This window comes from Eucalyptus grandis, chromosome 8 (assembly GCF_016545825.1).
Source record: "Eucalyptus grandis isolate ANBG69807.140 chromosome 8, ASM1654582v1, whole genome shotgun sequence".
NCBI lineage: Eukaryota > Viridiplantae > Streptophyta > Magnoliopsida > Myrtales > Myrtaceae > Eucalyptus > Eucalyptus grandis.
In genome coordinates, this window is record NC_052619.1 from 60,716,483 (window position 1) to 60,734,491 (window position 18,009).

Below are 18,009 nucleotides of genomic sequence, written 5' to 3' on the forward strand. Positions count from 1 at the left end.
AACATCCTAAGGTTGGGTGTCTGCAATATGTACTTGACTACAATTTTCTCTGCCACCTATATAACTGCAGCATGAAGTACCATTTGTCCTTTGTCATTGATTAGCATCGAGCCACAATCTAACCATCTCGGCAACGACACTGATGTGGTCTCAAAATGCAGCAGTATGAAGAGTGACTCCCCATCTTTGTCTGAGAAATTTGCTGCAGAAACGTAAGCATGCCGGAATAGTTGAACTGCTTCAGCATTGCCATAGTAATGATTTCTTCGTAGCAACCTGCCCAAATCTCGATTAAATGATGGTTGCAAGGTATATTAAGACTGTTTCAGACTCGAGATTGACTCTTAGGATGTGTTGTTTCCTCAATTCTTTTTACTGCAATCTTGAGGGCAATGCAACAGCATATATGGCGTGGTTATCTCAACAATTTTTTTTCCATCATCCATCTTCGCCTCTCTTAGATAAACTGGTGCAATTAATAGATGTGTAAAACTAAACGCCAGAAGTTTTTGGCAGAGGATTCCTCTAGTATTCATTGAGGGAATCATACGCTCTTTCATTCCTGAAATTGGAGGCTGAAGCTCTAATGGGATGTCACAAAGTATCAGGTCAAAAAAAATTTGATGGAAAGATCACTCAATGAAGGTCTTTGCATTGCACCTCTGTTACTTCTCACCTCTCGAGTTTTCTCCTTTCCATTTCAATGAGATTGCTGATGCAGTTCAGCCCGGAAGCATCCTCGAGCCAAGAGGTTATTCAATTTTTTAATGCTTGTGCATAGTTAATCTAGTTGTTTGCTTTCTTGAAAGTAACCACACACCCAGAAGGTAAGTAAGATTGGTGTTGAAATCGTCCGCACGGTTGACAAAGATGCGCTAGCAGATTTACTTCTATCCTTAGTTCTAATCAGAAATAGACACAGGTTCCCATAAGTAAGAGTCTTGGGATACTTTCAGCGTGACCAACCATAGTCTGCTGCATGCAAAGCACTCATTCCTCTAGGCCCTTACAAGAGGACAACGACAGGGATGCATCTAACATCAGCCTAGTACTGTGATGAGCCCATTGTGCAGTTGCCACAGAAAGTGGGGATTCATCGGCAGCATTAAAAATGTTACACAGTTCATGATCTTCTTCAACCAGCAATTTCTCTTGCTGCATAGTGCAGTGCAATGTCCTTGTCCGACTTTGCCATTCAAAGAATCTCTTTGCATGCATCAACTTGTCCTTATTCAAAAACCCAATGCAGTCGATTTGCAAACTTAATGCAGAGTTGTTTCAAAGAATCTTACTTCAGCAGCAACGTGTAGCGGAGTGTCTCTTCTGTGGTTACTTTGCCAGGGAAGGAATAGTCCTGATGGACATTGAACATGAGATATGATTATAAAAAGAGGAAGAAGTCGAGCTCCAGGAAAAACGCCCGCTGCTACCGTAGAAGCGGCACATATGAGAGCCAAAATGGGAGTAGGGCCTTCCATGGCACCAGGTTACCAAACACGAAGGAGGCATTGTCCCAATTTCCCAACTGCACCTCCAAATTAAAGAAGGGCATATAAAGTAAGAAATAATAAGGGGACCACATTATTATAAATCAAGTTATTGAATATTTGTAACAAATCCCTTTTTACCGCAAAGATGTTGCGCAGATGGGATTTGATCAAGAATTCTCACTACTTCTTAGATTCATGGACCCCACGCCCCTATGGCGAAATTGGTAGACACGTTGCTCTTGCGACGCAAAAGAGCATCTACAATCAACTTTACCTCTTGTATTAAGCAGCAACACAAAGAGCATTGTTCTACTTGGGCGTTGTTTCGTGGAAAGGGAAAAAGGAAGAATGTAAACCCAATGCACGTGCGTGAAAGAGCATGCCTGCACAAGTTCAACCTTAGAAGACTTTGGAGATAAATCAGAATATTCGAATAAAGAGTACTAACTTGTCTTCTATAATTGATTAATTATTGAGTGTTAGTATTTTCAAATTATGATTGCGGACCATATAGTCAAACTATGGTCTATAAAGGTAAGTTATTGGTTACAAGTGAAAACAAGTTCCTGCGATTAAATATATACTATAAGTTAAATTACGGCACCTGTTTTGGACCCAAAATGCACCCTTTTCATGTCTAGTCCTATATAAGATAGAAATATGATAGATAACATTTTGAGAGAATTTCAATTCAACTTTATCTAATACTAGCATGTAATCTTGCAAGATTCAAGGATACTTTCATTCTCGAAAAAAAAGAAAAAAGAAATGCAATTTTTCATAGAACTAGAAACTCGTTCATACTTCATACGTAAGCAACAGTCCCTTAGCATAGGCACATGATGATATGCATTACGATAATCAGAAATTGATTAAGTTAACATTAGTCATGTGTCAAGATTTCAGTTTCCAAATCCCTATAGATCTTTGTGTACCATGATTTCTGTTTTTGATACTGTATCGTTGTTTCCATGTTCGACAATCTGAATCCAGATTGAGCATATATCATTGTGCTCAAGTCCTGCCTCCAATTTGTTATCTATGTTCCAGGAAACCAAAGAAAAGATAACAAAACAATTGGACATGTCTTGGCCGCAACAACATAACACCAAATTACATGTCTTGTTCAATTGGAATGGACAACTGGGCAGCTCTTTACTTTAAATGACTCGATCAGTAACCAAACCTTGTCTCAGAGCTCAAAAATAACAAGAATGGACCGACCAGCATAATTCTTCCTGGAGATTGGTGGCAGGCCGAGTTCCGTATGAACAAATTCATGACAGCAATAGGAATGAGCTTCTACTGATGTTTAAAGCCTCAGCATGAAAGAAACAAAAGAGCTCGGACTCTCGAAGAGCTGCGGACTTCTTTTGGTAAACCTTAGATTGCTAACAAAATTAAGGAATAGCCATCAAAAACAGTTCCCCTCTTAAAGAAAGTGTAATCACAACGTCTCAATTCAGAAGTTGATGCACATAATGATAGACACGTATGAATATTCCAAAGAGCGTACAAGAAGACACAACACCTGGTAACTACTGGGTACAATCGAAAAGAATATTCAAAGCCCAAGAGTAATCCTGGGAAGCAACAGACTTTGATCCCATCACATGAAGTACAAACAACATAACAAATAAATTTACACATTCCGTAGTATTCCTTTAGCACTGACAGCTTCTATTGATTCCAGTTTTTCCACGACTTCAGACATGGAAGGCCGGGACTTAGGATTAAGTCCGACGCATTTATTAGCTAGCTGTGCTATCTGGCGTACAGAGTCCACACAATATTCGCCCTGCAATCTCGTGTCAACTGGAGCCCGCGGTTTTCTTTTACCGGATAAGTATGGTCTGGTCCACTCCACTAAATCAACTCTATCTGCTGGACTGCTCGGATCAAATGCCCTGCAACCTGTTAGTATCTCAAGCAACACGACGCCGAAACTATAAACATCACTCTCTACAGTGAGACGCCCTGTAAAATCCAAGAGTCTTATGTGATGTTGCAGCAAAGTATCAGAAAATAACTTCCCAATAGTATTGTCAAAATTCAAAACCGAGCATCAGTCAGCACTAAGTCACAAAAAAGCATTTTACAATGGAAAAATTACCAGTTGCTCTGTATTCAGGGTCACAATAGCCAGTGGTACCCATAAACTGCGTTGAAACATGTGACTTGTCCTCTAGAGGACCAGACCTCACCAATCCAAAGTCCGAGAGTTTGGCCATGTAAGACTGCAGAAGAACCGGACAGTGGATTAGACTCGGTTTCCAGCCTAAATATAAATTGCAAACTTTAGTGAATCTAGCAAAAACAAAATGGAGATGTCTAAAAGCTACTAGGGTCTTGTCGAGTTTAGAACTTCACATCAAATCTAAGAAGGATAGATTTCCAATAGACTATAACCCGTCCATCAGTTGAGCAGAGGGAAACATAGGATCTCCTCTCGCTATTATGACTCTTTTCTCCTGGTTAGAGGACAAAATATCAAGTCTTCAAATTGAGATACTACGCATGTCATCATCATCATCATCCTTCTACCAAAAATTTGACTAGAATGATAATAGAGTTCATATGAATTTTGCGGTACAGGAACATAATCATTATAGGGAGGATAAAATAATAACCTCATCTAGCAAAATATTTGCACTTTTGAAATCCCTGTGTATCATATTACAGGAATTGTGCAAGAAGGCCAAGCCTCTGGCAGCCCCAACCGCAATCTTGAGGCGTAAATCCCATGAAAGATGATCTGCAGAGACCTCTGTACCAGAGTAATGGACAATGTAAAATGTAAGTAATTCTTAAAAGCAAATACGTGTTCAAACCAGCCTGAATTTTGAAAATAGCACGTGCATCGACTATGACTATCAACTGATCAAGTGGATATGCTAAACAACTGGCATCCTTAAGGAAACTTTTCCATATTTTACAGAGTGATTAGACCACTTACCTCTGAATAGCTGGTATTCCAAACTGCCCATTGGCATGAACTCATAAACAAGAGCTAAATTTTTATCATCTGGACAAAATCCCACGAGCTTGGCAAGGTTAGGGTGAGATATCTTTCCAATAAAGGCTATCTCCTCTGCACGAAAATAAGCAAAGAGAGTCTCGCATGTGGTCAGTCTAAAAGATATGAAAGAAATGGAAGCCTCTATACTAGACCAGGTAGGATGTTTTTCTCCTTAAGCTTCAATTGGTCAATAGGAATGAAACAATCACAATACAATAGTTGATATCGAAACAAAAGATACAGAATGGGAACTGCGACCTAACTCCCAATGAAATGTTCAGTTTAACTGGTAGTTTGACTGAAGACTCATGGTCATTGTGCGTCTTGTAATATAAAATGCTTATCAATTTTGGTAAAATGTGAGAGTGCTAGTATGAGCAAAATAAAGGAGTTAGGGAAGAGAATAAGAACACAGAAATTATAATGGTTCGGCTTAATCCAAGCCTACGTCCACTCTCCCACGATAACAGCCTTCTTGGCTGGATTCCACTATGCAATCAACAAGAGATTACAACTCCGAGTGCAAACACTTAGTAATAGATCACACTATCTCACTAAGTCACTCTCTTGGTATTTCTCTCACGATTACAAACGTTTAAGCTCTCAAGAGACAAGTATATGATCTAAAGTCGCTTAGACTTTGGAATTATAAATTCTACGCTCCGTCTCTTACTTGCTCATCGGTCCATGATCTCCTTAAATACTCCTCCACTTCCAAACTACCGTTGGACAGCATCCCGGAGAATCGTCTTCCAATATACCCATTGGACAGCTCGTATCTTAGAAGATTTGGTAGCCGTTGAGTGACAAAGGTAAAATCCCAAATTGATTCCGATCGCCCATACAAACGAAATCTTGGTTTCCATAAGTAAAGCTTCTTCGTATAGAAAGATCTTGTCTTCAATCAAATCAATCTTGATGTGGAATCCAAACCAGATCACTAGCCGTTGTATGATTGGGCTTGAGTTACGATTCATCGAACTGGATGTAAAGTCCGAGTCTTGAGACTTTACGATATGAGTCTTGAGACTTTCAATCTGGGTCTTGAGACTTTACAATATGAGTCTTGAGCCTCGACAAGTCTTCAAACTTTGACATGGTCTTTCCGGGTCGTCTTCGGACTTTGCCAATATCCTTTACATGTTCTAACATCTGCATGGTCTATTACTCAACCATCAAACATGTTAGTAGCCTTTGATTTATTTTGTCATCTTCAAAACATCATAAGGGATTTCCCTAACAAAATGTACTTCAATTCATACTAGCTCTGTAGAAAATATCTAGCTCGCCATGAACCAGTAGTAGCAATGCAGAATCACTGGAATTTGTGAGTGAAACCATTTATAATTTGCGATCAAACTGGTGACTTTATCTTGCTGTGGTGTATCCACCCTATATGGTTTGATAGGCCTTGCAATTTGTTTCAGTTCTTGAATATAGAAGGAGAATTCACTCGAAGGAAGAAGAAAACAAGTTCACTATGAAAAGAACCGCATTGCATTAGTCAAACAAGGTTGGAAAGACGAGTTGCCTAAGGGCTATGATCACATCGAAAAAGTTGATCATTACATGGATGGAAGACTGAACTTATATTTGCGCAATTTCTTCATTCCTTGCAATCGAATTACACTAAGTAGGTTGTTCCAATAGTTAGCATCATACAAGCCAATGGCAGAACACACTCCATGACATGGGTTTACTAAGTCAATTACAAAATAAAAGAAATGCAGAAAGAAAGTTCATCACCGTTAACTAAATGGAGCCATAAAATCTATTTTGCTGAGGACCTTAGTGACCAAATAATCTCAAGAACAAAATTGCTTCTTAGATTCTTCTTTTACTTCATTTAAATTCAAATAATGCACATTGTGTACACTAAAGTGAGAGGTTAAATAACTGAAAACTTCACGAGGATCATGAAAATATGTTTAGATAATATCACCAAACAATTAACACTACTCAATTGGGCACCAACAATAGTGTTGTCTGCTGCCCACTGCCATAACTTTGCACCCCAACAAAGCCAATGAGGCCATCAATGAACTCTCAGAAATATCTGATCTCTCTATAATCAAAATCAGATGCAATTCCACAAGGGCCCTTTCAGAAACAAAATTAAAAGGCCAGGCCACCACTTATAGAAATCCTGGGATAATCAACTTCAAATACATTTGGATTTGCGTTTACATGGCCATCATAATTCAGGTTGTCCAGTATTTCTCCTGCTATTTTCACAACGAGGGTGTTTATTGACACAGTTGAGTTGGGCATTACGAGCTCCCATCTGTACCATCATGCATTTGGGTTGCTTCGACTCTATATTGGATTTCTTATTGCTTTTTCTGTTAAATTACCAATTATACCCTTACATACGGTTTTGTAATTGACAAAGCAAAGTATTTGTATTCCGAGAAAGGAATTGAAGACGAAACTTAGTTCTTACCAGCCACTCTCTATACCCTTGAGTGCCATTCTGGTTTAATATTTTCACAGCTATTATAGTCCCTGCACTTCCATACGGTTGCTTCCCAGGAAGCATTGTAGTCTCTGCACTTCCATACGGTTGCTCCCCAGGAAGCATCATAGTCTCTGCAATTCCATACGGTTGCTTCCCAGGAAGCATACCTTTATAGACACAACCAAATCCTCCCTTTCCAAGCAGTGCATCGGCTGGAAAATTTTTGGTCGCCGCTTTCAACTCTGCGAAACTGAAGATGGTCAAGCTGGCGTCTGCCACAGTCTTTCCATCTCTGAAGGCCTTTTTGCCGTGGGCAGCCAGCAAGGCATGGCTATTGCTGGCTGCAGAAGATGATATAGGGAGAGGCCGCGAGTCACAGCTATTGCTTGCTGCAGAAGATGATGAAGTGGTGATATTCCACTTCGCTCCTGTAGTTTCAAAAAAGAAAAACAACGGACTGAGAAAATTGCTTCGGACGATAACAAGAAGAACATTAAAGACTCCAATCTGAAGTCACAAAGATCCATTTTATAGAGGCTACATAGATGTAAAGATAAAGATCACTCTAGGAAAAAATTTAAAGAGTACCTGACTTGGGATTACCAGCAAAGGTAGGAGTAGGGAAGTCAGGAGTACCGAAACACACCCCCATCTCTCTCGTCTCTCTCAATAATAACTACTGTCTTTCCGTTACCTTGCCTCTACCAAAATCTTATTCCCTCTGGGAAGAGGACGTTGACTTGATGTCACTTCAGTCAAGTGAAACCATCTGAAAACGCGCTCGATGCTCTGACGTTCTCTCTGGGGAAGAGGACGTTGACTTGATGTCACTTTCAAGGTAATATTTGACTTTTCAAAGGTGGTGGACCCACACAAAAAAAAAGAAGATAAAAAAAAAAAAAGGGGGAGAAGGAAAGCAGAACGAGGGCTGGACTTTCAAGGTAATATTTGACTTTTCAAAGGTGGTGGACCCACACAAAAAAAAAAAAAAAAAGAAGATAAAAAAAATAAAAGGGGGAGAAGGAAAGCAAAACGAGGGCTGGAGGGGGAGAAGGAAAGCAGAACGAGGGCTAATTCCATTAAAAAATACAAACTTTAAATATTATCATAAATCTGACCCGAATTATATTTTGTCTAAAAATAAAAGTCCAAACTTTTAGTAGCTTCTCAAATCTAGCCTCCATTAACCATCCTTCTATATTGACCGTTAGTGGCTTTCTCTTCTTCCTTCTGTTCATCAAGTCTCTCGCTCTTCATCAAGTCTCTCGCTCTCTCACATCCTCCGGCTAGAGTCACCGCCAAACTTGACATATGCGCGTCCACCACCGATGCCCATCCAATGCCCATCCAAACTAGACCACCCCTCCGTTGTCCTTGTTGTTAGCTTCGTCTTCACCGTAAGGAGTCCTCCATTTCCATTGTCTTTGCGGTCATCTTTATCCGTTTTTGGCCTGAACAAATGGCCAAAAATCTGGAAAAAATAGAGGTCTCCAGAAAAAAAAAAAAATCTAGGGAAAAATCTTTGAGACAAGGAAGGGGCAATGGGTGTCTTGGCTTGTCTTTTTAGCCAAAAGATCAGATATTTAGAGGAGTTTACAGAGCAACATGAGTTAAAAAATCAGTGGGTCTCTTGGCTTGTCCTTCTGGCCAAACATAGAAGACATAGCCGCAAACAACTCGAGCTATGCGGAATCTGTAAAAGCTGGGTTATGGGAAATCTGTGGAATCTTGGGGGAGAAAAAGAGTAAACCCAGAAACTTGAATGCTAAAGGTTTCCTTTTATTCATTGCAGCTCATCGCCGAAATAGGAAAATAGAAAAAAAAGAAGAGAAATCCATACTTGAATGCTAAAGTATTCAGAAATTCACAATCTGCTTGCGATTCGCTCTATTCGTCTTCGTCTTCATCTTCTCGACGGCCAACTCCAGATTTGAAACAAAGCCCCATCCATGGCCGTGACAAGCGAGGTCGAAGTAGGAGGAAGAGACAGAAAAAAAAAAAAAAAGACTTGGGTGGGTCGATAACCCACCGTCATCCTCGTCGTCCTCCTTGTCGTCCACACCGCCGCACCCATCTCCTTCGCCTTTCGCTTCCTCCTAGCTTTGCATACGGTCTTCCTCCTCTTCTTCCTCGTCGACGGCGGCGGGGACGCCGTTCTCCTTCACAACCCTAACTTTCTCATCCTCTTCGAACTCGATCTCCTCTTCCTCGCTGGAATTCATTGTCGCAATCACGACCTCACGCTCACCAGGACAAGAATCCGGCGATTTCTCGACTCGATTCTGAACAAAAACGAATGGAAATCTTTGAGAAAATGGAAAATAATGGGAAAAAATTTTCTGGGTGACGTGAAAATGCCTCAGATGACTAACGGCGACCGTAGAAGGAGAGTTAATGAGCCAGATTTTTTATGCTGTTTTTTGAGATAAAATAAAATTTGGGTTAGATTTAAGACAACACGTTTTTTATGGAATTAGGCAGCGGAAAGAGGGCACACCCGAGGAAAAAGGGTTAAGTACGAAGCGCACGCACAAAGAAGCTCTCGACGGAGGACTCTCCGCCCCGTTGTCCAGCATGTTTCTCTCGCTCCAGCCTACGAGCCGGTCCTGCATTTCTCCCGGAGAATCCGGTGTCCTCCGGCGCCGGCTCCTCCTCCCGCTCTCCAGCTCTGTTCTCCGAAGCTTTCAAAGCTGGCAATCAAAGCACTGTCGTGCGTTTTCTTCTTCGGTTGATTCCTGATCTTTTGACCGTTCGTTGAGGTTGGTTGTTGGCGACTTGGGGCGCCTGGTAGGCCTCTTCAAACCCCCATAAGCTTGCCTTGGTTCATGATCTCTTTGGGCTTCGAATGGCCGAGTTTTGTTAGGGTTTACTCGCCCGGTTTCTCTGTAATTTCTGTGCTGTTATGGCCGAGTTTTTTTTAAATTGCGAAGGTTTCGTGTTGGCTGTTGTGACTTCTGTTTTAGGCTGCGTTTGTTTGTATTCTTTTTTTTTTTGTTTTTAAACACTTTTTCTGTTTTTTGTTCACGGGAACAAAAAAGGCAAACGCGTTTGGGTGCGTTTCTGTTCCTTTTTGTTCTTTTGTTCCAGAACAAAAAAACAAAACAAGAAACACAAATTTTGAGTTTCTTGTTTCGAAACACTTTTGAGAAATACTTTTTTTTTCTTTTTTTCTCTTATTTTCTTGTTCTTTTTATTTTGGCCGGTCGCCGGCCTCGGCCATGGCCGGCGACCGGCCGACGAGGGCCGGCGGCCTCGCCGGCCACGGCGAGGGCTCGCCGCCCCGGCGAGGCCGAGGCTCGCCGTCCCCGGGCGAGGCCGAGGCTCGCCGTAGCCGGGCGAGGGTCGGCTCGCCATGGCCGGGCGAGCTCGAGCTCGCCCGGATCCGGCGAGGACCTCGCCCGGCCGGCCGGCGAGCCTCGGCCCGCCGAGCCACCACCAGCGATGCCGACTGGCGGTGGCTCGGCGAGGCCGAGACTCGCCGGCTGGGCCGGGCGAGCTCGGCCTCGCCGGATCAAGGCGAGGCCGACCCGCACCGGCCCGGGCAAGCTCGATCTCGCCCAGATCCGGCGAGGCCGAGCTCGCCCAACGGCCGCGAGCCTCGGCCCGCCGGATCTAAGCGAGTCGCGTCGCTCGGCGGTGGCCGGCGAGGCCGCGCCGCCCGCCGCTGGGCGAGCTCGGCCTCGCCGGATCAAGGCGAGGCCGACCCTCGCCTGGCTGGCCGGCCAAGGCCTTGGCGGCGACCGGCCAAAAGAAGAAAAAAATGAAAAAGAAAAAAGAAAAAAGGAAAAATAAGAAAAAAATAGAAAAAATAAAAGAAATAAAAAAATTATCCAAATTTACCAAACATGTTTCTATTTATTTTTTGTTAGGAACAAGTTTACCAAACGCGTTTTTGTTGTTCAGAAATTGTTCCCTGGGAACAGAAACACTTTTTTCTATTTCGTTCCCTAGTAACAATTTTTAAACGAACGTTACCAAACGCGCCCTTAGTGACCTTGTTGGTCGCTTTTTGTTTTTCCTGTATTTGTTTCTCTTTGCCTTTGGCTCTTTCTTCGGCTCCCTTCTACTTTTTCTCCACTTTTTCTAATTATTATAGTTAAGAGTGTAAGGTGCCGCTTTTGTATGTTTGTCCAAAGCTATATATTCATTACCTTTACCCAAAAAGAGGGCACGCCCGGTTTTAAACAGGGCACACTCGGTTTTAAAACAAACCAACTTCCATTCAGTAGAATGCAGAAATCCATGAAGTCGATCGAGAAGAAGCTTCCTCTTCTTTTCAGCAAGTCGTCTGCCCAGCTAACGTCGGAATAAAAGGTCGATCCTTTTTCATCAGAGTCAATCAATTTGGAAAGATGATGTCCAATTCCATTTGGTGGAGATGTCAATGTCTATGGAAGGGTTTTGCACCGCATTTTGTGTTCATTCTGTTCTCTGAGGCATCTTGCTTTGCAATCCAAAAATCGAGTAATGAGTTTTTCATGGAAGTAGTTTGCTGTCAGCTTAGCTGGCAATAGTCCTATAAAGCCAAGGGAGGCAATTGATTCCATTATCTGCTTTCGTGCGGTTAAGTCAGGTTTTTGCTTTCTTGCAGTGTATTCATCCATTCACAAACATTCCCGAAGCAGCAGCACGAAATGATAAAGTATTATTAGGCCCAAAAGAAATTATTTCATTTCCAAGACACAATCAATTTCCTTTCCCAATTTTATAGACGGCGAGATATTAAGGGAAGACCAGCTCCGATCTTAGGTTCCCGCAAAACATTCGGACAGCTTGGCTGAGCCGCTTTCTTAACCGCCGACGTGAAGGTGATGGGCTTTTCTCTGAACGCCGTACGAATCTAACGCCTTCGAAACGTACGTCCTTTGTAAATCTTTGGTCACTACACTAGACTTTCGAAGCTTTAGACCTGGACAGCTACCACAAAAACAAGCCACTTCCAGGCACGCTGCTAGATTGAAAGAAAGCAAGTTTGAAGCCACAATTTTCTCAAAGCCTACATGATGCACAGCAATTAGCCAGGGACCCTTAGAAAGCGCCACCATTGGCCATTGATTCCAAAAGGCATTTTTAGAAGCTCGAAAGCTGACAGGCAAAGATAATGTGATTTAAGATGAGCTTTTTCTTTCATCATGCCAACAATACTAATAGAAAGCTGTCTTGATCAACATTGCCTAAACCACCTGTTTTAAATTGAATAGGGATGTAGAGTTAAGCCTAGGAATCATCATCAGGCGTGCACTGGTGTGGTCAAAAAGAAATTGCAGGATAAACCGACTGCTAAATTCATGAACTCAAAATTGAACACACTAAAGGAGTACGATGTCATCCACATACCTACTAAGTTGTTAGACGACCAATAAGCTTGATGGAAAAGCAAGGTAATCATTTAAAACTATCCTTAGCAAAGTATAGAATGTGCCTATCGAGCTTAGCTGACATCCCTCTCAGATATGCAACAGCGTCAATTGGACGACCCCGCTTAATAACCATAGTTGGCCCCATAGACCAAGCCTTAAGCTAGATGCATAAACAGAACCGCGAGCTCCATAAGAACTATAACCTTGGTTCATGTGCTCTGCTGCTGGTCCTGCGATGGTGCTGCTGCTGCCTCCGCCATAAAATTCTGCAAAATGGGTTTTTTTTTGGGCGTTAAAGTGCAGAAGCCTACATCAAATGGTCATAAGGAAATGCGGCAACATCGTCCATCTCTCCTCAGTTGAACCTCTATAAGAACTGTCTACCAAAAGACAGAATGTACGTGGCAGTAGAGGCACTTTCTCTAAGAGGCCTTTTCGGCATTTTCAAATCCAAAATTTAAAGCAATTGCAAGGCTAACGTACCTAAGTTGATTCCAAATCTATAAAGACGTTAGAACTAAGACCCTGAAAAATAAGTCAGGTAAAAGAATAGTTGAATACTTCGAGAAATTTATTATAAAAAAAAAGTTTCAAGAACGGTTTCAAAGCCATAGAAGGGAAAAATCTTCCGAGCCGAATAAAATATGAAAGTAAACGAGTGATGAATTTAACATTTGAGTCGACCTGGTCAATCCACTTTTCAACCATAATAAAATATTCTAATGATAAGGATTGGGAATCAAATTGATCCTTCATGGTGGAAACAAACCAACTCAATTAGTGGGTCTATTCTGAAGTCCGTTGGCTCTGGAGGAAGTTCTGTACTAAAAAAGAACAAATTATTAGTGTTACTTAACGTTTCATCCTCACTGGTACAAGTTTCAACGGCACATATGATATTCTCCAATAATTCATATTCAAGGAAGAAGATGAATTCGAGATCATCATCATTAAGATATATTTCAATTTTTTTCTCAAGTTTCTGAATCATCTCAACATACTTATTTTTCTTAAGCCATCTCAAGACAAATAACCAATCCGTCTCCCTCCCCTCTCGTTCATAATTACTCTCCACAAGAGTTAAATTCTCTGTAAATTCAGCCCCTCCAAAAATTTGAATCCACAATCACTTTTCCTACGTGAGCGAAATGAAAGAAGGAGAGAAACCAATTCAAAAGCACTCGTCTAAACCCCCCTAACGGCCCCCTCTGTTTCCAAGTGAAATTTTGTCTTCCCTACTTAGGATGGAATACTCCCGAAATTTTAGTCTGGAAATTCAAATAAAGCAGTTTAAGGATGTACTTGGGTCCACATGTCCCATCTCCATCTCTCTCTTTTTTCCTTACTTTGTAAGATTCCTTTTGAGAAATGGCACTATATGCTTCTCTAGGTTTTTCAGTTGTGATGATGGAAAAGCTTCCACGTAACTTTCAACTCTCCCGCTCACTCACTCACTCACATCCCCAGACCAGATCCAATGTACCCTTCAAAAGCACCCATCCTCTTACCCAGGTTCATTCGCCCCCAAATCTTTCCTCATTTTCCTCTCTTCCCTTCACTCCATAATGCTCCTCCTCCTCCGCCGTTGCCATTTATCGATGCCACCGTCAACCTTCCGAGGCATCCGAGGGGTTGGCTTCTGGCACGCGCGCACCTTAGCAGGAGTAGTGCAGGTGATTAGCTCCCTCTGGACTTCACTTCGTCCATTTCCACATGAAGTTAAAAAAACCACACGCTAGCAAGCATTAGATGGTCCTTATAAAAAATTCTTGGATTATGTTCGAGATTTTTACTAGATCCGTATTTTTTCTAGAAAATATGTCCTTTATCAGTGTAAAGAAATTTCTACAAATTCCGCGTTGGATAGGGCGCAGCATGTGTAACAATGCACTTTGATATTTATCCATGTATTTTCATAGATGTAAGTGCCGCACAATCAGAGGAGAACCAATATTTGAACTCTCAATAAGTATGTTTTGGCAAGACATTACCAAACGTCCAAATAGGTTAATATTTTTCAACACATTTATTAGCCACTTTCTATAAGAATACTTTACGACATTTGCAGTAGCCACACTCGAACAATATATAGACATACCATGCTCAAAACGACCAGCCCATCGCATCGACTTCTTTATTTTTTAGAAGGGCTTCTTCGCCCTTTTCTTTTTTCACATGCCACGGACAAATTGAATCTTGCCAAGAAAAAAAAGAACAAATATAACTCTATGGATGGGCTGAGGTACAAAAAATTGGTAATGCCATCTTTCTTTATATCTTTCATATAAATGGTGATTGATTGCAGCGCACCATGTGAAACGGAGCTTAAAACGTAAGCTCCTTTGCTTAGTCTCCGCTAAAAGGTTCAAAAATTGGTCCCCCCCTGTCTCTCCCTTTTTGACCGGGTCTCCTTGATTTTCTTTTCGTCCTACCCCGTCACATTCAGCCTCCTCCTGCCCCGTCTCTTTCTCTTTCTCTCTGTTTTTGGCTCCTTGTTTTGGGGATATTCCTTTGAGAAACAGCACCGCGCCATGCTTCTCTAGGATTCCACTTGTGGTGATGGGCAGCTTCAGCCCAACTTGCAGCTCTCTCGCTCACTCATGTCACCCCCGGACAAGATCCAACGTATCCTCCAAAAAGCACTTTCCTCTCTTCCCATCACTCCATATTCCGCCTCCTCCTTCTCCTCCTCCTCCTCCTCCTTAGTTAACCTTCATTCTAACTCTTTTTTGGCTCTCTTGATCCCGTTTGGCTCATTTAGGCGGGTGGACGCTAATTAGGGTCTGCATGGTAACCTTCCCCAACCCAAAATTTCTATTCTTCTTTCCCAGAACAAAAAAAAAAAATAAACCCGTTTGATAACGGCAGTTAGTTTTCTAACAAAAAGCAAATGCCGGGAATGGTTTTGGAATAGAAATGAGAAATAAAAAAGTTGCTTCTTGTTCCCGAACAAGTTTAAGAAATAAGTGAATTTTATTTTTCTTTTATTCTTCTCTTGCTAATCGCCATTGACCGCCGTTGAGCACCACCCGATCGCCGTCCGCCGACGCCGACCGCCGCCGGGTCGCTGGAGGCCGATCGACCGTCGCCGCCGCGGTCACCGCCGGTCCTGCCGGACGCCGCCTGGACGTTGCGGCCGCTGCCGGCCGCCGAGCCCGACCGGCCGTATCGCCATCGCCACCGCCGGACGCAAGACGCCGGTCACCACCGAACGACGCCGGACGCCGCCGCCCGGCCAGCCCACCGCGCCACCGCCGGTCGCCGGAGGCCGACACCGCCGCTGCCGCGTCGCCGCCGGCCGACCAATTGCCGCGGACGCCGCCGCCACGTCGCCGCCGGCCAGCGGCGGCCGGCGGCCGCGGGAGGCGCGGCCGATGGGCCGTGCGGCGGCGATCGGCGGCGGGAGTCGGCGGGCGGCGCTCGGCCGGCGGCGACGTGCGGCGGCGGCGGCGTCCGGCGGTGGCCACGGTATACCGGAAAAAATAAAACACAAATAAATATAAAAAATAAACTGTTTTTTACCAAACGCATTTCTATTCTTTTTCTATTTCTAGAGTAAAAATTTTGTGTAGTTATCAAACGGGTTTTTACATGTAAATTGTTTCATAATAGAAATGAAAAGAACTATTTAGAAAAAATTGTTCCCCAGCCAAGAAATGTTCTCATGGACCCTTAAAGACCAGCCCAAGCACACCAGTCCAAGAGAGTGCAAAAGGGTCCAAGAGAGACAAAATGTTGGCTCACATCATCATCACTGTTTTCGCAATACTGTTGCGACCCACTGGGGATGTGGTAAGACAGGGAGATCTCAAACCCGGAGATCACATCTATACTTATCGGCTGCATGGCCTATACACCCACCATGTTTAGTTATTCATCCTCCTCTTCTTATTGTTCTTCTTTAGCATGGATATTTTTAAATGTGGCTCGACTAAATTTTCCATTTATTATCTTATGTTGGCCCAAACAATAAAAGTTGCATAGCTTCAGAGATAAAGCCTCTCCTCCAACGGTCCTCTGCCACCGTCGCACGTTCCAGCGGCTCCCCCATTGCCGCCCCTCTCCTCAGCTGTCCAGGTGTTCGACGAAATGCCAGAGAGAGAACCTGACTGAGCTGTGCTTCATTTCTTTCTTTCTAGTCGCCGATCCATTTCCAGCTTCGCTGTTATACTTCTCAGCAGTTCCTGCTTCGACCATCTCCATCTCCAGCGAATCTCTATCTTAGACTCTTCATCTCTGCTTCGCTACTTTGTTGGTGACAACGATCCATCTCGCGGGACATAGATCCGACAACGGTGGTACGAACATGGCATGGGAAAGCAAGCGTCCCAAAGTCGTCGTCATCGGGAAACAAGCTCGTCGCTGTTCCTCCCCCTGAGGCTTTAATCGAGGGTAAAACACTTTATGAAAATTGTCTTGTTGGATATTTCCTTGCTCCCAATGCATCATTCTACTTAGTGAACGGTATTGCGGAGAAATTGTGGTGATTCTACAGTAACTAATTACTACGTGTGGAATAATTTAGACAGCTGATTCTTTTTCTATATTGCACACGCTCATTATTGATTATAACAGGAATCTACGTTGGAGAGGGTTATGTGATTCACTTAACACGAACAGGAGTTGAGGAGATGAGTCTCCATCACTTCCAGCAAGAAGGCATGAACCTCTATTCCCTCCGCTTATATGCATATGGGCAGCCACAACTTGGGTATTGGCTGACTAGATGGGGGACTTGCACCACCTTACCCGAAACCAAATCGCCCCAGGAAGTCGTGAACAAGGCTCGCGAGCTTCATGAGCACGGTAGTTTCGGCAAGTACGGCCCTCATCAATAACTACTGTGAGCATTTCACCTTGTTTTGCTGGACCGGCACATGGGCAAGCACACAGACAGCATTGGCCAGTGCTTCTCTGCAGAAGATCAGTGAAGTCAAAGAATGGTTCCTGAATTTTCTGCATGCGAAGTAAGTTCAAGTGACTCGAAATTCGACGAATCCTTTTCCCTATCTGTCTTATTACTAGCAACTATTTTCATCTGTTTGAGAGTCATTGTCTGTCATCCAGCAGTAAAAGGAGTGTGATTTTAGTTTTGTATATCCAGTTTTGGACTGGAATGGGCAGCGAGAGACATGCTTACGTACGTGGAGGAAGAACTGAGATAAGAAAATGTAAGTAAGCCGCAAAACTATGTTCATTATTATTTGATGTGCCCGGAAATATGTAGGGACTTCTGTCTGTTGGTGCTCGGTCCTCTTAGTTGGACTAGCCAAAAGAAGGCAACATCTAATCCTGAATGAACCTCTCGCATTAAAATCACTTCACTTTGGTGCATATTGGATGCATTCTTTTGGCATTCGAGAAACAAGTGGAGAAACGAGACAGCAGTGATTGTCAACTTCATCCCTGTAGTTTCACAAACAAAAAGAGAAAGAGAAAACGGAGAGAATTGCTTCAGACGATGACAAGAAGAAGATTAAACACTCCAAACTGAAGCACAAAGATTCATTTTAAAGAGAAAAGATAGATGTACAGATAAAAGAAACCTCTTGCAAAAACTTCAAAGAGTACCTGATCTGAGGGAACCAGTAAAGGTAGGAGTAGGGAAGTCAGGAGTACCATAACACACCCCCATCTGTCTCCTTGCCTCTCCCAGGTCTTGTTTCCTCGATCATGCCACGG

At 42.9% G+C, this 18,009-nt stretch overlaps 1 protein-coding gene and 1 long non-coding RNA gene across 4 annotated transcripts; one reads left to right on the plus strand and one right to left on the minus strand.

Annotated features, from left to right (window-relative positions):
* Window positions 1-2,906: 2,906 nt before the first annotated feature.
* LOC104415409 (probable serine/threonine-protein kinase PIX13) lies at window positions 2,907-7,922 on the minus strand. 2 transcript variants are annotated; one of them, XM_039299045.1, is made up of 6 exons: window positions 7,556-7,783; window positions 6,953-7,395; window positions 4,447-4,581; window positions 4,121-4,257; window positions 3,604-3,727; window positions 2,907-3,467 (listed from the first exon to the last, which is right to left on the minus strand). In XM_039299045.1, exons 3-6 carry the CDS (start codon window positions 4,481-4,483, stop codon window positions 3,133-3,135), a joined length of 633 nt encoding a protein of 210 aa, XP_039154979.1. In that variant the 5' UTR covers window positions 4,484-4,581; window positions 6,953-7,395; window positions 7,556-7,783; the 3' UTR covers window positions 2,907-3,132. The 2 variants fall into 2 exon arrangements, with proteins under 2 accessions (XP_039154979.1, XP_039154980.1); XM_039299046.1 differs by lacking the exons at window positions 2,907-3,467; window positions 3,604-3,727; window positions 4,121-4,257; window positions 4,447-4,581 and having other exon boundaries at window positions 5,758-7,077; window positions 7,120-7,395; window positions 7,556-7,922.
* An 8,083-nt stretch (window positions 7,923-16,005) lies between these two features.
* On the plus strand, window positions 16,006-17,643 carry LOC120287767. 2 transcript variants are annotated; one of them, XR_005546044.1, is made up of 3 exons: window positions 16,006-16,719; window positions 16,903-17,294; window positions 17,432-17,643. It is a non-coding gene; the product is annotated as an uncharacterized LOC120287767 (long non-coding RNA). The 2 variants fall into 2 exon arrangements; XR_005546043.1 differs by having other exon boundaries at window positions 16,903-17,643.
* The last annotated feature ends 366 nt before the right edge of the window (window positions 17,644-18,009 follow it).